A 21,933-nucleotide genomic window follows, 5' to 3' on the forward strand; every position below is an offset into this window, starting at 1 on the left:
TTGCCTCATCTTTTTTGATGATATGATCAAGTGAAATGAAAGATGACTCATCTTTTTGTTTGCCATTTAGCTAGCTAAAATGACACTGGTTAATTGCAGTATTGCAGCTAGTACACTATATTTAGCCTGCCTGTATATCTTTATTTAGCTTGCTATATGGTTGGTGATATTAAAGTCTTGTTTGTGGCACATTAGTATATGTGAGGGGGCAAACTCCTCAAGATGGGTGGTGACCATGGTGGCCAAGAGGGTCATGTGACACATCAAACTTATTGGTAATGTCACAAGAAAAACAATGGTGTGCTTGGTTTCAACATAACTTTATTCTTTCAGATGTTGAAACCAAGCACACCATTGTTTTTCTTGTGACATTACCAATAAGTTTGATGTGTCACATGACCCTCTTGGCCACCATGGTCACCACCCATCTTGAGGAGTTTGCCCCCTCACATATACTAATGTGCCACAAACAAGACTTTAATATCACCAACCATTCCCATGTTATTACGGTGTATCCATATAAATGGCCCACCCTGTACATTTAGCTGTCTCTTCTTCAGACCGAAGAAGGCCCTTGAATGAACAACAAAATGTTTTCTCCCACTGAAAATGCTAAATCCTAATGAACAGAATCAACTTTCTGGGATTTCCTTTCTCAGTGATTGAGAGAATGCATCAGGGCAATTAACGCTCTGCAACACTTAAAAGGTAGCCCAATATTAACTCAGTCAAAGTATCTAACAAAAACAAGCTTTATTAGCTAATTTAATTCACCTCTGGCAGTCACCAAATTTATTACCATTGTATTTCTGGTATCTACAGTGGGCAGCAACCTGCATTTTTTACTAAAAGTTACAAAATGTTGGCTCTTTCTTCTTCTACAGGGTTCTTAAAAATGTGTATTTAGGGCATTAAACACCTATAGTTCACATACTGTGGTCCAGAATAGTGGACGACTTTATGCTTTATGTCCGCTTTTTGGCTAGAAACATCTGGCCAATCTGGCCAGACACATCTGATGTATTCATTGGAGTGTAAATGTGTGTGAATGTTACGGCGTTTTCACACCTGTAGCTCGTTTACTCTGGCCCAAATCAGTTGATGAGTTTGTAAACTTTAACTTTTTCCAGTGATTTGGTTTGTTTTCACACAGAGGAAATTTATACTAACTTGCTGCATCCCAGAACACACAGTATCTGTGGCTATGGGACTTTTTAAACAAACTAGTAAACTGAACCTGGTAGTTTGTTCAGATCGGGGTCTGGTCACCTGTTTACACCATGAATGAGCTGCTATGGAGTTAATTTGAAAACGTGCTGTGACCACCGCCTCCAGTTTGTTATTTTTGGTCTGCACCCGAGCGTGATTACTGTGTTCACATCTGCACAAACGAACCACAACAAAAGGAAAAAACGAACCAGAGTTTGATTTAAACAAACTAAACACAGCAACTGTGAAAACCCCTTAGATAAAAGACATTAAAAAGGTGCTTGGCTAAGTGAGATATATTATGTAATGTTTCTTCCTGTTAAAAGGAAGTTTTTCCTTCCCACTGTCGCCAAGTGCATGTTCATAAGGTTTGTGAGATTGTGGGGATTTTCTCTGTATTATTGTTGGGTTTTTACCTTTCAATACAAGGAGCCTTTAGGCGACTGTAGCTCTGATTTGATCTTATATAAATAAAAGTGAACTGAACATTAGACCGAGAACAAATTGCACTTTTTGCAGCTTAGTTAGTGACGCACACTTTAAAATTTAACATCAAAATTTCTGTTGCTTTGTAATGAATGGAGGTATGAACACTTGTTTACAGAGAACAGGAATGGCTAATGTCAAGACTGGAATTTATAAACCCTCGCTACGACAGCATTCCCAGTGATGTCATGCCTGACGTTCTCAGAGACTTCAGAAAAATCGCCACAGGACTGCCATCTCTGTTTATACGTGTGTGCATAACTTTGCGTTCCACTGAGTATGTGTGATGGTAGTTGGAGGCCGTGGGAAAGAGAGCCACCTAAACCCACACACACGCTCACACGCACACATGTACATTCAGTGGCAGGACAGGGTCATGTCTCCTCAGACAGAGGGGATGCAGGGTAAACAAGCACTCAGTGAAAGGATCTTATTCGTGCTTGTTTTCTCTCCTCAGTCCTTGTTTAGCTCAGTAAATAGGCTCCCATCCTCTCCTGCATGCGCACACACTAAACTACTGAGAGATACTGCTTCAGGCAACAGGGGAGCATGGGAGCGCAATGATATGATTGTGTATAGATGGAGATATGGTGTTGAATTGTGTGCATACACACAACTAATTAATGGTGCTTGTTTTTGAAAATGACTCTCTCATGAAAAAATAAAGCATCTGATGCAACATGCTTGTTTAATTGGTGAAGTGCCAATTTCAGCCTTTAATTGTTGTTTCTCAACACAAGCAGTGTGTGTTTCACTGTGAGAAATTTCACAGTTAACTTACAGTGAAGTGCTGACAGTGTGATTTGTCAGCAGTTAAAAGCTCAGTGTGCAGTATAATGTACATTATACTGAAAATATGCTTTGCAGTATAATACTGTTCCTAGTGAAATCGCTAGAAACAGCTTATTTTTGTAATATATGACGTGTTTTTAGAACCAATAATTTTTTTTTTTAACATGATAGTAGTTTATTCTCAAAATTCCACCTTTGTGATTGAATGATTCGTAGGTCAGTTTAAGTGGCTTGACAAACAAACACAATAAAACAAAACATTATTGAAAATGAGGTAAAAGGACCCGACTAAAACTGAGTGAAAAAGCAGCCAATGTCCAAAGAAAACTGTGAAAGACCTTCAGAAAGCCTGGAGAACTACTATTCAAGACTCTTTAAAAAAAGAAATGAAGAAAGTCAGGTTCCTTGGAAACAGAATAATAAAGAAATGAATGATGACTCGAAACTTTTGCACAGTAATGTACACCAACACAAAATAGCTGAAATAACCATTCCTGTGCTACTCCTCAAAGGCACCAGTGCTTTCAGCATTCAACTGTATTTAAAAGAACAATTTTTTAAAGTGTGCTGTTGTTATTATTCCACTTGTTCCCAGTGCAGTGCTGTTTATTCAGGGAGTTGAAGAGTTTTTCTATCATTGCATTGTTTTAAAAAACAAAAATTCCTTTTTTTCTTTTATTTGATCTCATTTATTGTCTTGAATTTTACCCCTCGGGGATTTATGAGATATTTGAGTACATTTTTTTACCGCTCTTATAAGGTTGCGAGCATAAATACCAAATCAGATCCCTTGTTTCAATATTTCATGTTGTTTTAATACAAAGTAAACGTTATAATTGCCTGCCAGCTATCATTAGAGAGCGTACAATAGGGGTGTTTGCACAAACATGTTTTCAGATAGTGTATGTGGAAAGCAGCTCTCATGCATTATTCAGCTGTACACTAGTCAGCTTAGAAGCAAACAACAAACTGAGTAAAAAAAAAAGGTGCTCAGAACATTTCATGAGAACTACCTCCGCTCAACGAAGCCTCTCTCTCACTCTCTTCTTTCCTTTTCCCTTTTGTTTGGCAGGAGCGGGTTTTCCTGACAGTGTCCAACTACATCTTCACAGCAATCTTTGTGACTGAGATGACTGTAAAGGTGAGTCACGCTGAATTGCCAACAATACCTTTTAAACTCCAGTGCAAAGTTTGTGAAAGGCTTTGCTCATTTTAGCCACTGTGTGAGAGGATGTTGCATACTCCATACTTACTTTTACCCTTTTAAAGACTCAAATATCTGCTGTTCATTCTCCCATGAAGTTATCCCTGACTCCTGTTTTTATTCACTTAGTTGATTTCAGCTCTCGTGCCTCAAAATATTTGGTAGGTCAGGTTATTTTGGTGCCGTGAAAACACTGGTTGCCTCGCATCGAGAGCGCGACTTTGCTCAACTTTGCTCTGAAGTTTAAACGAAAATGATTTGACACCCTGGTGTTTGCAAACAAAACAAAGATTTTTGCATGAGAGGAAGAAACCCAAAGCGCACTCCCAAAACCTCCAAGACCCAAAGCTGTAGCGATAACAGTCTGCCTGATACCTGCATGTAGTGGAACGATTCCATAATAGAAAAGAAAACAGAGTGGGCATGAGGGGGAGGGAGGGGAGGGGGAGAACGAGAGAGGTGAACAGACAGTGAATGCACACCTTCTGAGGGCAGTTTCATAATGCTAAGAGGAGGATTGTCTCGCCAGTATTCAAATGGCCCAGCTTTGAATGGAGGTCCATGGCAGCGTGGGCAGGAGCTCGCGGAGGCAGAGGGGAGGAAAGTTCATCGGTGTCACTCATTCAAAGCCTCTTTCTCTATTTTCGGTCCCGGCGACTCACAAACGTTGGGGTGGCACACAAATACGCACACACAGAGCACTGGTTTTATCATCTAATGCTCAGGGAATCTGTGTGTGATGCAAAAATGTAACAGTGGCGAATGGTTAGCATGAAAGATTTTAGCATTTAAAAAATGAAACAACTATGCGTCTACTCTTTTATCTCGTGTTTCAATTATAATACTATAATAAGTCTATTGCCCCATTTCGGAGGGAGTTTTTATTTTATTTAATTTTTTAAAAGCAGCTGAACACGGAGTGGAAGCCTTTCATATTAAAAATAGATTGCATTGTTAAATATTACACATTGTATTTTTACGCCTGTTGACTTCTGACAGATGTTTAGTGTGTAGTTGATGTCCCATGTTGCCCTCAGGTGACTGAGCTGTTAGCAGTTACATGAAATGCAACTGAATTTTTCATCTATACTTTTTCAGTGACTGTATTTAAATATTATATATTATATATTCATCTACTGTACATTTATTTATTTAATGAAAATGAAGCATTGTGTGAGTAAGTAAGTGCTGTGTAACTGTTTCCATAGGAATTCAGGGGGTAAGTAGCAGCCAGAATTAAGTAAGTGGCAGACTAACTGACACGTAGTCAAATGGTCTTGACTAATTGATCATCAGCAAGTGTGAGCACCTCCATAAAACCAGAAGTTTGCACATTGTTTGGCAGTTTGCACATCTGGAGGACTTAGGTCTGTGTGGTCTGTCTGTTTGAAAGGGTTATAAGGCAATTTACAAACAAGTCCATTATTCTACCGTGAGAAACATTATTCACAAGGGGAAACCATTTGAGTCAGCTGCTAATCTTCCTGGGGTAGATGTCCCAGTAAATTCATATCAAGGTTGTGCAATGCTCAGAGAAACTGAAAAAAAACCCTAAAAACTAAAAAGTCACTACATGCTTCAGTTAAATGTTAAAAGTTCATGGAAGACTGAAAAATTATGGCTTGTTTAGAAGGGTTATTAGATGAAAGCCTTTTCACTCTAAAAAGACTATGGCAGCACAGCTGAGGAAAACTGCAGCTGAACAAACCAAAAGATTTCTAGAGCAATGTGTTTTGAACAGATAAGTCCAAAGTGGAAATGTTTGGCCATAATATATAGCAAAAATCAAATATTGGCACAAATGCTTCAGCTCTAAAGCACGGAGGTGGAGGGTGATGATTTGGGCTTGATTCGCAGCAACAGGACATCAACACCTTGCAGCCATTGAGTCGACCATAAACTCCTAGGACTGCCAAAGTATTCTTGGGTCAAATGCGAGGCCATGTGTTTGAGAACGAAAGCTTATAATAACAATAATAATAATAATGGATTGCATTTATGTAGCGCTTTTCGAGACCCTCAAAGCGCTTTACAATTCCACTATTCATTCACTCTCACATTCACACACTGGTGGAGGCAGCTACAGTTGTAGGCACAGCTGCCCTGGGGCAGACTGACAGAAGCGAGGCTGCCGTATCGCGCCATCGGCCCCTCTGGCCAACACCAGTAGGCGGTAGGTGAAGTGTCTTGCCCAAGGACACAACAACCAAGACAGACAGACCTGGGGATCGAACTGGCAACCTTCCGGTTACAAGATGAGCTTCCCAAACTTTATCATATAACAGCTGAAAATGTACAAGAGAACAGCTGAAAAAGAAGAGAGTCAAGTGTCGCAATGGCCTTGTCAAGTCCAAATCAAAAACAAAGGCCTCTGTAGCAGCCTTTTTTAATTAATTGTCCGCTATATTGATTAGTATCGACTTATACAAACGATCTTATCGCCTCTCATCTTTTCAGTTGGAGTATTGTGAAACTGCATGATGCAAAAACTGTTGTCTTGGCCTAATTTAATAAGTTTGATCTCAGGGAATAATGTTCTGGAATGCATATCGCTTCATCAGCAGAATACGTGATGAGTGAAACCTATGGAAATAGACATGAAGTTTGGAGCGCTTGCAGCTTTTATGATCATCACTGCCACACAAACAGTCACTTCACTAAGTCAATAAGCTGGGCGTATGGGACATTAAGCACCGACTCCTAATAAATAGAACACTGGCTTGATAAACAAATTGCAGCCACAGTGACAAAAATAGATATTAAATTACTGATTCGTGTATCATTTGTCAGCCACTTATATTCATGGTGAATAATTCATTTGAACTAATATCCAAACCAAACTGGCACTCGGCAGTCTAAACTCAGTGCTTTCTGCTTTATAATAACATACTGTTGTCTTCTTTGCTGTCCAGATCGTGTCTATGGGCTTTTTTTTCGGGGACAAGGCATACCTGAGGAGCAGCTGGAACGTTCTGGACGGGATGCTCGTCATGATTTCTGTTATTGACATCCTGGTGTCTCTCATTTCCCAATCCGAAACCAAGATCCTGGGCATGCTCAGAGTGCTGAGGCTGCTGAGAACTCTGAGACCGCTACGGTAAGTGACTGAACGTCATAGATAACTTCCCCTGGGGATGGTTGTTGTTAGCATTTTATTGATAACAGCATTGACACCAATACTTCTTATCAATTCAATTCAATTTTATTTATATAGCGCCAAATCACAACAAAAGTCGCCTCAAGGCGCTTAATACTTCTTATCAATATACGTATTTGCTGATATTCCTGGCCTGCTGTAAAATGGATATGGGTGCTTTTGATGCATTAGCACATTTTTTTCATCTGAGCTTCACAGCAAGCTGGTATGCAGTACTGTACTTCTGGAGCAAGCAGTTGTGGTAAATGCCTTATAGTTGAGAACGTGAACAACCACAGACAATATGCAGTTGTTTATCTGTGGTTGTCAGGACTGTTGACACCAACTTTGTGTTATTTTGACTAACAACAACTCAGACTTACTTTAATGGAGATAATGAGTTTCTGTGTGGTCATGGTACTCTTGAGAGGTTGAGAAAAAGAAGGAAACTGAACTTTAGGTTTGATGTTTATCCAAGAAACTTGTCTGTGAAGGTTTTTAGTCATCCAGCTCATCGTAGTCTAAAGAGTTTGGAAAGAAAGGCATCTGGACTTCTTTAAGTTTCACCGCTCATCTGAGAAGCTTCTAAGAGCAACTGGTGGAGAGTCCCAGATTTAAAGCCCTATGGGAGTGTCGTCAAGAGGGTCATGGACCCCCTATTGATCCTCAACCTAATCACACAAGCCAAGCTGTGTAGGTCACAATCAGCCAAGGTTTTGGGTGAGTTCATTGTGAAACCTAGCCCCACCCTATCATGTGATTTACTGAGGTCAGATGGTCCAGGATGTGGGTGTTAAGGCGTCTGGGAAGGGATCTCAAAACTGGATTACAGATGGCAGACAGTTGGTGTCATAAGCCACCACCTCTGTTCAAAGATGATTGTTCACAGTGGACATAGATGGCTTTTCCACTCCTCTTTCAAACCATCTGTCTTCTCTGTCCAAAATGTGAACGTTGGCATCTTTGAAAGAGTGACCTTTGTCCTTTAGATGCAGATGGACAGCAGATTGTCCCGTTGAGATGGCTCTTCTATGCTGTGCCATGCGTTTATGAAGTGGCTGTTTGAGAAGCTTTGATAATCTCAACCAGTTGCTCTTAGAACTGAAGAAGCTTCTCGGATGAGAGGTAAAACGTCTTCAAGAAAATGAAAGAAGTCCAGACACTTTTCTTTCCAAGCTCCTTAGATCCTAGAACCTTCTTCACTTTTACAAGCAAAAGGTGGAGAGTCCAATATGTTAAACTCCAAGTGTTTTTTTTCTATTTAGAGGTCCTGTTGATCATGTGAGCGGAAAGTGTGAAAAAAAGGGTCTACAAGCTCTTGAATCATGGGGCGTATTTAGTTTTTCACAGGACTCTATACAAGTCTGCGAAAACCTCCTTTTTCACATGACAGTATAAAATAATAATAATCAGTAGCTGGTGAGCAATGTTAAAAGACACATATAGGAAAGACTCTTAAATACAGCAAACGTAAAAGTGTTGCAAATCCTTGGTTCAATAGTTCCAGTAGTAAAAACGATATGTTTTCAAGTGTTGTCATAAATAGGTAGGAACAAACTTCCTCTCAGTCTCAGTAAGGAGATGCAAGTGCGTCAGTGTGTGTGTCTATGTGTGTATGCATTTATTTTAGCATTTTATTCATGTTAATGTCAGCATGCACACAATTTCACAGTTGTGTTTATTTGAGCGGAAATAATTCAGAAATTACCGATTTGAACATCGATTTTGTATTTTCCAAATATTTGCACTGCTTTGAGTTTTATCCATTCTTTGTGTGTGTGTGTGTGTGTGTGTGTGTGTGTGTGTGTGTGTGTGTGTGTGTGTGTGTGTGTGTGTGTGTGTGTGTGTGCTTGTACACATGCAGCCTCTTGGATGTCTCATCTCGTGAAGGGGAGCTCGTGAAGGGAATATTTATCACCATTCTCGGGAAGAGCACAAAAATCAAATATTCATTTTCATCCTGCCAAATTTACCCGCTGAACAGCACTGATCTCTTTCCCCCATCCTTTTGCTTTTTTAACTTTCACCTTTGACATGAAAGTGAAATGTTTTGACGAGACTGCTTTTGCTCTCCTGCGTTCAAAGCGCTACTTTCGTCTTTGACTTCGTTCTGTAATGTTTGGGTTTAATTAAACTGGGTGAATTTCCAGTTAGTTGGCCAGGTTCTGTTTTTTTCATCACTTTTCTGTCACATTCCAGCCTTCAGAAGTTACTTGGTTTGGGGTTTGTTTGTAGTGTTTTCTTCATGTTCCTACATGTAGGCATCAGTAGTTTAGTAGCTACAATGCTGTTCTTTTTAAAAGAAACTATGCTCAAAACTGGATTAACCTAATGTCCACATCGTATCTGTGTTAGCAGCGTTTACTAGTACATAACAACAGTTAAGTGTCTGTTATCAGTCACTGTAAAACCTTCTACAACAGCAAAGACTGTTTTAATGCAAACTGAGGATTGTGTGGGTTGAATGAGAAATTGAGGCATAAATATAGTCCCTTTTAAACTATTGTAACAAGTAATTAACTTCTAATCTTTACTAGTTACTGGTTTGTGCATGTTCTGTTTAACGGTTACGGATGCTGCTAAAAAAAAGGCTTAAATAGATATCTCATTAACCCTCTGAGGTCTAAATTATTGGCGATGACGCCAATCCTAGCCAGAATTTGCAACTTTTGTTTTTATTAAATTGTTCTCTCAAGTCTACTCGATCAGGGACAAAGGACGTAACCATTCTTACTGACACGCACTAAAAAGTGTTCCATTTATATTTGTGTTGGCTTTTTTCTGTTTGTATGAGTTATCACCAATGACAGCTTAGACAAGGGGTGGGGGAACTCCAGGCCTCAAATGGCCAAAAATTACTGCTCAACATGTCATGAAGTTGCCTGGAGTTCCCCACCCCTGCCTTAGACCTTAGAGGATTCATAAGCAACTTCTTGCAAAGTGCAATCTTGTCAGCAAAACTACTGAGCTGAATTGCACTGATCTTGTTGGTGAAGTGAAGCATGGGCAGATGAAGGACCGAGTGGAATTTGGTATGGATCCATAATTATTCTCTGCAAAAAAAAAAAAGGAAAAAGAAGAATCTAAACAGGGAATTGGCTTTTGCATTGACATTGCCATTGGCGCTGACACTGGCATTTGCATTGGCACTGGCTTTGGCAGGGGAATCACTGTGAGTGCCCTTTTAGAAAGCCCGTGATCTTCCTGTGGATAATTCATTATGGATATATGTTTGGGCTTGCAGTCACACTGTGGGATGAATTTGTAACTAATGAAATCCCTCAATGCAAAAAAATCAGTCTTTCTTCAGCCCTGGTGCTGTCTTACTGAAATGGTAATGTGACATTAAAAGTATAAGCTTGCTGTCAAATGAGTGGCTTCCTAATTAAATTTGGTGCAACTGTGACAAACTAAATGCTTGAAGAGATTCACCTGTTTCTAAATGCCGCTGAATCCTCTTTAAGTCTTCCTGTTATACGCCCTGCTTTATTTAATCCTCAGATGACAGCTGAGTTTGAAAAAAATATGAAACAATTACAAGAGGAAATTGGACCCATTTTGAGTCTGGGGGAAATATTTTTAGGAGCAAAGGGCAACAATTTCCTTCAGGCATGATGTCACCAGTTTGACGGAGATGCAGAATGGCAGGGAACGATGGGCAGATCTAGACTCGATACAAAGAGAGGCAGAAAGCAAAGGAGAGAGAAAAGACAGGAAGAGAAGAAGAGAATAAGAAAGAGCTGAGCTGTGGAGCTTGGTTCTCTTCTCTGCTGAGGCTGCAGATGAATTAAAGGAAAGAAATACCAAAAATCATTTTTAAGTTATTAACTTTTAATCCATAAGAAGGAGCGCAGCTTTAAAGGCTATATTAAGCTATAAGTTTGCTGCTCTGGTTTATACGGTATAGTCTGATTATAGTGTACTCTGTACTTAAAACTGTTGCTTGGAAGATGACAACACTGACTTCAGAAGCGAAACAATTATCAGCAAAAAATTGTGCTTCTTGAAGCTAGCTACTACTAAAACTAATACTGAAGTGCTAAAAGCTTAATCCAGCCTCATTGGGAAGATGCAGACGCAGAGCAGTGATGCCTGTAGCTGTGTTGGCACAGATCATTTCAAACATTAACAGGACGTTGTATGGACATCAACATTAGTTGTCAAATCATACTCCCTCACGTGTTTACTAAACAAGCTAACTAGCTAACTTTTCCTCTCTATTTAAGCATAAAAAACAAATCGCATAAGATGCAGGACCACTGATAGCTGCTACATAGTGCAGACGCTGGATTATTTAGGTTGGGCAGGACCCAGGTGCAGCCATTGGAGACAGAGATAATTAACTAAAAAGCAGTTTTATTGCCAAATCTAGAGGCTCAAAGGAAATACAAAAAACAAAATTAGGTACTAGGAACCGGAAACTAGAAAACATGTAAACTACTAAAAAAAAAGGAACTCGCAGAAAAATTAAAAAAAAAACACAGTATGAGCTGACGACGTGACCACGAGCAGAGGGAGACTGAGGACATAATTACAGAAAAACTGAAAAAAAGTCTACAGAGAAACAGATACGGGGACAGCAACAATGGAGACAAGAGATAAACAAACATGAAGACAAGGCTGACTAAACACAGGGGAAGACGATGCACTGAAAACTCTAAGATGACTAAGAACTGAAGGCTAACTGAAGCATACTTTATACACAACGTAAATATAACCATGAAATTATGAATCACACAGAATATTCCAACAAACAAGTCTGGAAACACAGAAAGACCCAGTATCAGGACAATTTAGTGTTATTTGTCTGAGAATGGAATAGAATACAATAGATACTTTATTGTCATTTACAACACAGAGCAATTAGTCTAGTTAGTTTAAGAACAGAGTTTCGGTGCATTGACTTGCCATCAGATTAATGTGAGATTTCAAGGTGACTTCTTGAAATTACATATTTGGAGAACAGAATAAGCACAAGAAATGTATGAATGGCTGGTAAGATTCTTAATATCAGATTTTAACTTTCAGCCAAAGTAACTGCTGAGTCCTTACTTAGGCTGAAATGACACTAGAGAAAACAGTGGTTGGGTACCATAGTGCAACAAAAAACTATTACTACTTATGATCTTGCATAGCGTTGCCTTTAAAATGGGTTGCTTCAAAGATGGTCATCAGGACTGTGCCCACGTGCTGTCAGCTGCTATGTTCAAAGTGACTTTGATGTGTCAAAACCACAATAAAACAGCAAGAGTCAATTTGCTATCAGTAAGCAATAGAATGGTTGGGCAGTGGCGTCAATTTGGCAATTACATCGAATCAGTTTGTGGATACAGTGATTAACCATGATATATCAGTGAAAATCCAAATCTATTGATGTCTAAAATTCACATGAACCTCACAGATTTGAAACTGAAATTCAGAAAGTCCTCTAGAAGTACTGAGGTAGTTGTTGAAGGTCAGCGGTTTAACTGCAGAATGGTTGGCATGCTTGCTGCTTCAACATGTCTCTGAATACAACAAGAATACAAAGAGTCAGTAACCACATAAGTTGTGTCCCCTAGTTCAGCTCATAGGGGCAGATTGATTCAGACTGAATCAATCGGGATGACAGTGATGTGTCAGTTGGGTTAGGATCCTAAATATTTGGAAACAGGTTGCCTCCAACGCGAGAAACAAGAACAATCACCTTGTGATTGAAAGTTGTTGCCACCTGTAGGTGTTGCATCCTCAAGCTCAAGGTCACCACTTACGTCTGGTAGCCACAACTACTTGCATTTGGTCACCGACAACAATATGAATAAATAAATGAAAATAATCAATCTCACGGGCAACCACCAATTTCTTCTTAGTCACATGGAGGTTGCTGCTCAGTTCCAGAGTTTTTTTCCTTATTTGTTCCTGTATTAAGACTGTTTTAAGTGCAGAAGCCCAACCCACCAGCTGTTCAAACCTTCTGTTTACAAGGGGCAGCCAATCAGAAGAAAACTGGCTTAAAGGGAAGGGGAAAGGAGCTAAAATGACTTGGTTCCAACAGAAAATCAACTGAATAGCTGCGCCAAGCCCCGGTATGAGACAAATGATTGTTTTCCAATCATGACTCAATGCAAAGCTACTTTAGTCGAGTCCAAAAATAAAATTATGAAGCAGGAAATGAGCACAACAGGGCCCTTTTAAAAATATTTACTAGAACATGTCATTACCATTTTGCCAGTTTGTTAAATAAAAAATTACAGCAACCGCTCAACCAGAATAATGTATGTGTAAAACTTCCAAACTGTAACATTAAATCAGTTAGTCCCCCAAATTCCCCAAACACACCAGAAAACAGGCACGGCTTCATAAAGCTACAGAATTTCCTTCAATATCAGCTTGTTATCACCCCAATTCAACTGTGGCAAACTCACACTCACTGGGTATTTTAATTAAATATGAACTCGTCTGTGTTTTCCCCTCCGGCACCGCGGTGACACATGGGGGTTCACGCAGGCAGCATCAGAGCTGCCGACGCCGATATGAGAAGAAAACTCAATCAACAATCATTCATTTCCTTAGGGCCTAAAAAGCTGTAGCAACTTAGACGACCAAGTTTTAAGGCTACAATACTTAGTTACAATATGCACTTTGCACATCTTAAGTGCGATAAGGTGAAGCGGTTGCTCTAAACTAGCCGTGTACGTTGGATGAGTTTTACTGCAACAGGCGTTACGCAGGAGTCTGTTGCTGTTTCCTCCTCATTAGAGATATTAATGATAGCATTCATTGCACGCGCGTGTGTGTTGTGTGCGTCTGTGCATGTGACAGAATGATGCATCGGCTTTGTTTAACAGGGAGCACGCACACACCTCTGCAGTCATTCATCAAGCCCACTACCTGAGCTGAGGGCAGTCCTCGGGGAGGTCCCGCGAGTTAACACCCCCCATGTCATCGAGTGGCACTTTTATGTCACCCCACAGCACCTACAGCTCATCGACAATTAAGGTGCAACCTAGAAACCCCTACCCCAAAACCCTCTCCACGTTCATCATTAGTTATAGCTGCCACCGAGCTCCATCGCAGGCAGACCGGAGTGTCGAGGTCAGAGAGAGCCAGCAGGTTGCTTTTATCGATGAATCCCCTGCTGCGGTTGACCTCGATTGGATCAGCCTTTTGAGCACATCCGTCAGTTGATGATGATGTAATTACCTCAATGCTGGTGGCCTAATTGACTTATAACATATAATTACAAGTGCCTAACCCTGCGATGTGATATGTCACTGTCTTTCTTTTGCATTTCCGTAAGCACAATGAGAGATTGGGCTGAAGCGATGATGAGGAACGCCAGCTGGGGGCTGAAAAGGAGAGGAAAATTCACAGAGCTAGGTGGAGTGACAGGCAAAGTTCTGACCAAAAAAAAAGTGAGAAAAAAAGCAAGAAAAGAAGAGCTGCCTCATTTTTTATTCCCTCTGTATTCCTGCAACTCACCAGCCCTCCTCTCCTCCCTCTGTTCCCTATTTCTATCTCTCGGCGTCGCTTAATTACACCCAGTGTTTGCACTGTGGGAGTACGGCTGCCACTTATTGCCCTACTTGTTGTTCCCTTTACTCCGTGTGAGGAATAAGCTGGTGGTGGAAGGAGAGGAAGTGGGAGAGAGAGAGATGGGTGGTGCATGTGTGCAGGTGGTGAGGATCGTGGCACGCTCCTCATTGCTCCTTTGTGCGGTGCAAAACAAGGACACCGCCATGAAATTATGCAGAAGGTAGATCAGACAAAGCAAACTTCTTTCTCTCCTTCTGCTCTCTCCATTCAGCTTCCCCTCATCCTCCTTTTTGTGCCATATGCAAATAGACATAACGGAGAGAAGCCCACTGCAGCGTGTCCTTCATGTACCGCATCATCAGAGTGTATTGACTTAGAGTGAGAGCCTCGTCTCTCCATAGTTTCTCTCCTTAATAAGCCTTTTCACTTCAGCGTACTTGTTAGAGTTTGGTTTGAAAGGACGTGAAAAGGTACAGAGGCTCGTCTGAGGTGTTCATATGCGACTCAGCAGTGTGCGGGAACTACAGCAAACTGGTCAAAAATGTTCAATTATTCAGGCTACTCAACACACAACCACTTGAATAGGTCGGTTATGTGTATTTCAAAATAGACGTGTCCCTTCAGAGATCTGAACGTTATGAGTTGTCTGTCCTTCCATGGTAAATGGACTTTTCTTCTACTTGAAGGGTGCACCCTACTCTCTGCCTATGACAGGTGGGATAGGTTCCAGCCCTGCCTCGTGACCCTGAATTAGATTATTGGAAGAAAATGGTTGGATGGTGCTTGGAAGTGTTATTTACACTTAGTTAAGTTTTAAAAAGTTGAAAAGAACTAAGCTAATATTATGCAAGTAACTTAACGTCTTTTCTTCGGCTGAACGTCTAATATTTACTAAATACTGAGGGCTAAACTGTTTCCCCACAGTCCATCTCTCTCCTGGCACTAGCAGCAGCAGTGTGTCTAAAGCACTGCGCAGTTAGAGCTGAAGCTACATGACACACAGCTGCCACACAGCATGCAGTATTGTTGGGTGGATGCTAGTCTGTTAACTCCTGAAAGCAATGACTCTTAACAACTTTTCTGGTGGAAACCAAGCATTGCTCTGTGTCCTATTCAGTTTAGTAAAACTGTAGTAAAAAGTTAATAAAGTCACTTGGTAAATTTAAGTAGGTAAATGGAATAAGTTTAATCAAATGGTTTAAAATCCACCATGAAAAGAAATATGAGTAAAACCTGGACGTCATTTGGTCTTTTTTTTTTTTTTTTTTACCAGAAATGACTACAGACTGAAACTGGACTTTGATCAGTGTCATTGCCAAGGGACTGAATGCAAACATGCTGTCAAAGAACAGGAGAATGACTCCCTGGAGACATTCACAGTTGCACTCCTTGAGTACTAGTGCCCTCTATAGGCCAGATGTGGAGCCTCAGCCTATTATGGCAGTGAGTCAAACACATTGGAGCCACTTTGGTCCTGAGCACATTACAGTATTTTGGACTCTCACAGAGACTGAACCACTAAATATTAAGACCAAATGTGAACAGGACCTGGGGTGTTCTTTTGAAGATGGTGAGTGGAAACCACAATGTGAGGGAGCACTACCAGCCACCACAAGGTTTTTCACTTTTAACAACAGTGTCTATTTACACCAGAAAGACACCAAAGACAAATAAATCAATTTCAAATTTTTGCCCTAGATGCAAAGTTATAGCCAATAACATGTAAAAATTCAAACATTGCAAAGAGATTCTTAAAGAGATTCTCAGATTTGAGATCCCTCGCTCTGCTAGATTAACCTTTTTTAGACAACACGTCCCATTTCCTGTTTGCCTAAAGAAAGAATCTGCTGTGAATACTGGCAATAAATATGTCTACGCTGATTAAAGCAATCTCCTCTGACATGTTTTGAGGCTGTGACATCGATTGGTTTCTGTACTCACATGTTGAAGCTTCAACATTTGGTTGTTGCCATGTTTGTTTATTTGCATCCAGACGCAGCCATGTTTAGACTACAGTGTGGAGCACAAAGGTGCTAATGCAAACAAGTTTCTTTAGCATGCTATAGCCATAATCTTTATAGTTGTAACTCACAGATATACTGTTTAACTCGGTGAAAATGAAGCACAAGCCTGCTGGGTAGTCTTTAATACAAATCATGCCTTCTTATTTTGTCAGATTAGAAATATACTCCAAGAGGCGCTGATAATAGAAAACGAATGGAGAAGTTCAGTTTAGTGAAGTAGCTGAGGTTAAGCCTTATACCACATCTAATAGCTACACCTGTCTTCCCTAACTTTAGACCAAATGGCACATACACACACAAATGGTTGAAACATTCAATAAACAAATAGTTTAAAATAGCAAAAAGCAGTGAAGTGCAGGCAGGAAAAAAAGGGCAGCCACTGACTTGTAATTCTCTGATCAGGGCTATTGATCACTGCGACCTTGGTCAGTCTTGGCTCCTTATTATCTCATGTCTTCTCTTAATGTGCTATCGACTGTTCTATCACTCAATTGTCAGCCTGGAGAAAAACATACAGTGTAGACAAAGACAAATAGACAGTGGCAGAGAAGATTATCGCCTCAGCGGCTTTGGCTGCTGAGAAACTGTGTGGCAGTTTGTTTTTTAATCACCTGATCACCTCATATGTTTAGTGCTTGCTTGAAGAGAAAGCCCGTGCAGGCGAGCGCGTTACCCGTTAGGTTCCGTGTAGTATCTGTGTATTGAGTTTCTCCCTGTCAGAGAAGCACAGCTGCTGTGCAGTGCAGTGCCAGGTGCCCTGCTGGTGCTAATGAACCATCCTCATCAGTCCAGTAGCTTAATTAGAAGACTCTGTTTCTTTGACTGCAATAAGCAAAGAGATGTGTTTTTAAAGAAAAGAAAAGAGGGAGCAAATGAGAGACACAGCAAATAAACAAACTGCGATGGAGGGAGGGGCTGCGTGCGTGTCTAAAAGTGCCTGAAGTGAAGGCCTGGGGGGTAGGGGGCATGATGAGGTTGCGGGTTGGATCGCTGCAGGCATCCATTCTCCATCTGGTGTGAGCTGCACAGTAACTGACCTAAGAGTGTCCTGCACAAACCCCCACACACACATAGTGCACTAATGCCTCATTGTGTGCCATGTTCCAGCGTGATCAGCAGAGCCCCGGGCCTGAAGCTGGTGGTAGAGACCCTGATGTCGTCCCTGAAGCCCATCGGCAACATCGTGGTCATCTGCTGTGCCTTCTTCATTATCTTTGGCATCCTGGGAGTACAGGTGAGAGGGGAGGGGGAAATGGAGAGTATACGCACAGACCTAATGAGAAGACTCTGTAAGCCTGCTTGAGCAATTTGACATGTGATTGAATGCTCGCGCAGGTCTCCACCCTCTCCCGAACCACCTTGGGTGTATGTACATCTGGAAGGGCTATCAGAAAAACAGCTATTTTTTTATGCACTGTCCGACTTATAACTCATAGCCCTGGACGCTTATGTATGCTTATGTGGCCGCAATGAGTTTTCATGGCTAACAGCCCAAGGATCAATCCATACCAACAAGCTCTGTGGCCTTGGTGTAGTTCCAACTCCTGTTTGTCTGCCATCAGGACATTAATGTCCTTTAACCATCTGTCCAAGTAAAGTAAGGTCATAAAGGGTTAATGGCTGTTATGACACCATGAGGCAGCAGTTGGAATATTCACTCATGAAGTGCAGAATTCAACCTCCAGTGTTCCCAACGCTACCGATCCATATGTTGTCGCTCAGTGTCGATGTGCTTTTGGAGCTTTTTATAGCTTCAGTAAAGAGCATACACACTTTGCAAAGTCCCATATCACCCTAAATCGTGTAATATGAAACACATACTCTCAGGGTTGAACTAAAGCTTTCAAAACCTGGAGTCCAATCACAGCAGGGTCACCTATAAGCCATACAAACTTAACAGTGTTTTTGTGGTGGTTCAAATGTATGTGTGTGTGTGTGTTTTCTCCTCAGCTTTTCAAGGGAAAATTCTTCATTTGTCAAGGAGAGGATGTAAGGAACATCACCAATAAGTCAGACTGCTTGCAAGCCAGCTATAAGTGGGTCAGACACAAGTACAACTTTGACAACCTAGGACAAGTAAGACATTCGAAATGTCAAGATTCCTGATGGACAGATGCATGAATAAAAAAAACTGATGATGCTGATCACGTTTTTCAACGATTTTTAACTTTAGTCCGTGTTTACGTTTCAACCCTGTCATCCTTTCTCAGGCCTTGATGTCTCTCTTTGTGCTGGCGTCAAAAGATGGATGGGTCGACATTATGTACGATGGGCTTGATGCTGTGGGAGTTGACCAACAGGTAAATGTTAAATTGCGCACACAAAATGTTGGCAAGTCCCTTGGCTGTTCAATATAATTTCTGGATTTCGTCTAATACAGCCGTACCTGGCAGGCAGTCATTACTTAGAATGAGTGATGAAGACTTCTTAATGTAAAAAAAAAAATCCTCCACATAGAGCTAAAAGAAGATTGATGTTTCCGTCTGCAGCAAGAGCCCTGCACAGAACAGAGCAGGCAGCAATGACAATAGAATAAGACACTGAAGACGTCAGATACAGTATGAAAGGAGGAGGTTGCAAAGCAGGTTGCAGCTACAAAGCACTTGTGAGTAAGGTAAAGCAGCTTTGCTAGTTCGATTACCTGGGCCATCAGCTGACGTGGGCGGGCATCAACATCAGCTGATCTAACCTGATTGTGTCTGACCCGGGTTTGCAGCCAGCCTGAATTAACGTCCTTCCTGATTTTTCTGTTGTTTTTCAGCCTATAATGAACTACAACCCATGGATGTTGCTCTACTTCATCTCCTTCCTCCTGATCGTCGCCTTCTTCGTGCTCAACATGTTTGTAGGCGTGGTGGTGGAGAACTTCCATAAATGCCGGCGCCACCAGGAGGCCGAGGAGGCCAAACGCAGGGAGGAGAAGAGACTGAAACGCATGGAGAAAAAGAGACGGAGTAAGGAGAAGGAGCTGGCTGGTCGGTAGTCTTTCCACATCTTTCTGAGTCCTGCTTGATTCGAGCTTGAGCCTTTTTTTTTCCTTTTTGCTTTTTAATTTGATTTGGCCGAATACGGAAAAACGCAATTAGTGAGCTAGTATCAAATATAGTTGCTACTCTGCGGTAGAACTCCCTTTCCTTCGACCATCCTCTTTCCCTTTTACCGTGAGTAAAATGGAAAGAATTCTTAACCCAGTCTGGTGGTCACCTGCTCTGGCTCTGTTGAGTCTGCTGCAGGCTGTGGAGGCTTTTCTTCGACCCCAGCAATAATTAATCAAGCTGGATGTTAAGAAAAGCTCCCACAATCGGCAGGCTCGCAGAATTAGGACTGATGACCGCTGGAGTTAGCCGCCACCCTTTCCCTCCTCCCTTAACTTGCCTGGTCTACCGTAGACACCGTGCTTGGGATGGCCCCTTGGAGCATGCCCAGTGAGTGCTGACAGATGGGGCTTGCATGGTGGTGGGTATACAGAGCTAGAGGGAGGGGGAGTCAATGATTTCATCACCGTGGCCCGAAAAGGAGATGACCCCCCCTCCCTTCCTCTCTTCTGCATGCGGTTTAGTACAGCCGGAGGAGCAGGGATAGACCAAAATCTGGAAGAAAAGGAGGAAGAGTTTCAGCTGTAGCTTGTGAGATTTGCGAAGGAGTTAGAGCTAATTTCACGCCTGTCCCACCCTCACCTCCGGCTGTATAGGAGTTGATGACAAACTGCTTTTTTTTTTTTTTTTTTTACCTATTTTAATACTTTCCACTGCCTCCTACACCCCACAAAACAGTGCTAGCTTCTGCTAGCATTACCCTTCTTGGGAATTTGAGGCCTATACTCATGCCTGTACAGTATTTTGCCGAATCTATTCCAAAGGCACTTTTTTATATATATGTCTATATTTTGTACAAGGAGCAGTGGACACTTTTTTTTTTAAGCCAAAAGGCAAAAAACCCAAACCTTTTCATTTCTTTTATATATATATAATTTTATTTGATAACCGGAATGTTTCCGTCGAGCTCTTGAGAAATACAGATGGAAATTGATCTTGCTTTTACAGGAGGTGTCCGCCAAGGCTATCTCATCCAATCAAGAAACTCACCCCCGACCCTGTCACACACAGTCTACGTGTACACACAGTATATGTCAAGAGGCCCTTTTAACTCGTCTTCTTCTACATCTCTGAGTTTCTTTCCCTGCTTTTTTTTTTCTCCTTCTCTGATTTTTTTTCATTGAAACGGTTCTCTTCTTAATTTCTGGCTCAGTATTTTTTGCCAGGATGCTTTTTTGTTTTGGTCTTTAGGGTGGCTAAAGGGCAGTTGATTCCTTAGTAAAACGGCAATACGAAAATGAAAAGTTGCTCATAACAGTTGCAGTTGTAACTCGACAATTTGTAAAGCGGGTGTTTTTGAAACCTTTGGTTTGTGACATGTGAACGTTTTTCATCCAAAGAACTGGACTCAGAATCTCTGGAAAGACGAAAATAACCATAGGCACACAAACCAGCTTAACCTTTCATCGCTACCTTCTAAGCTTTACTCCATCCCTCTTTCTATCTCTTTGACTCTCTTCTGTCTCTAACTTTCAGCCATCTTTCCTTTCTCGCTTTCTTCGGCCTCTGCCTGACTAACATGCTCTCATTCCTCTAGATTTATTGGTTCCGGGGGTGAGTTGGGCCCTCTCTGACGGCACACTGAAAGGTACAGAGTTTCCAGCATGTTCTGTGTGTCCCTTTTTAAAACCCCACACCGCCACCGACCACGACCACCCATTAACGGTGGCTAGGGTTAATAAGTTCAATGATCACGGGAGGTAGGGCCCCATCTTGCGTCCCCGCCCCCCTGCCTCTCTCCCATCAGCTCTCAGTCCGCTGGACATGCTGTTACCTGTTTTCTCTGTCGTGCCTTTGTCTTTCACAGCTCTTCCACACCGCTCGTGATCCATCCACTGTTCACAGCACCGCACCGCTGCTGCTGCACCACCAACACCACAAGAAAGGAAGACTTTGGTGTAAAATTTAATTAGCAGGGAAACTCAGGTGGCGAGAGGGAGAGAAGGGAAAAAGATGTTTCCACATAAGAATTCCAGAGTTTCCTTTAGTGTTTTCCAGACAGACGTGGTGTAATTCTCTCAGTATATGCTTATGATGCTCTTTTCTTTTAGTTACAATAATATTTTTTCTCAGCACCAAAGCCATTTTGTCATTTGAAAGCGTGGTGACATTTTTAGAAAAAAGTGTTGCAAACTGAGAACATAAATGTTGTAATGGGCATAGAAGTATACTTTAGCATAGCTGTGCTTTAAGCTAACTCTTATTGTCAGCATGCTAACATACGTAGATTCGATAAACGCAGTATTTGACATTTATATTATTTAGTTTACTGTTTGATTGAAACACAAACCTCAAGGTGGTACTGGAGGAAACTTCTCGACATCACTATAGTAAACAAACGTTAACATAGAAGTTTAAGTAAGTAAAATTGAGCGGTCGGTGGCTCTGGACGAAAAGTCGCTACCACACTCGCTAGTCATTCATCATCTTTGATTCAAACAAGACTGTAAACACTTTGTTCGATATTTCACT

The 21,933-nt window shown here is 41.3% G+C and overlaps 1 protein-coding gene across 10 annotated transcripts in view; it reads left to right on the forward strand.

The window, feature by feature from the left end:
* Positions 1–21,933, forward strand: part of cacna1g (calcium channel, voltage-dependent, T type, alpha 1G subunit) — a 207,819-nt gene that overhangs the window by 135,575 nt on the left and 50,311 nt on the right. For 5 of the 10 annotated variants that reach the window (XM_004557531.5, XM_023153368.3, XM_023153369.3 and 2 more), the window contains exons 20-26: positions 3,560–3,628; positions 6,604–6,788; positions 17,474–17,600; positions 18,317–18,442; positions 18,577–18,666; positions 19,128–19,320; positions 20,999–21,049. In XM_004557531.5, the coding sequence (XP_004557588.3) occupies positions 3,560–3,628; positions 6,604–6,788; positions 17,474–17,600; positions 18,317–18,442; positions 18,577–18,666; positions 19,128–19,320; positions 20,999–21,049 (841 nt within the window). Of the gene's footprint in view, positions 1–3,559; positions 3,629–6,603; positions 6,789–17,473; positions 17,601–18,316; positions 18,443–18,576; positions 18,667–19,127; positions 19,342–20,998; positions 21,050–21,933 lie in introns of all 10 variants that reach the window. The other 5 variants (XM_004557532.5, XM_004557533.5, XM_076887263.1 and 2 more) reach the window with 2 other exon arrangements.

This window comes from Maylandia zebra, linkage group LG8 (assembly GCF_041146795.1).
Source record: "Maylandia zebra isolate NMK-2024a linkage group LG8, Mzebra_GT3a, whole genome shotgun sequence".
Lineage (NCBI taxonomy): Eukaryota > Metazoa > Chordata > Actinopteri > Cichliformes > Cichlidae > Maylandia > Maylandia zebra.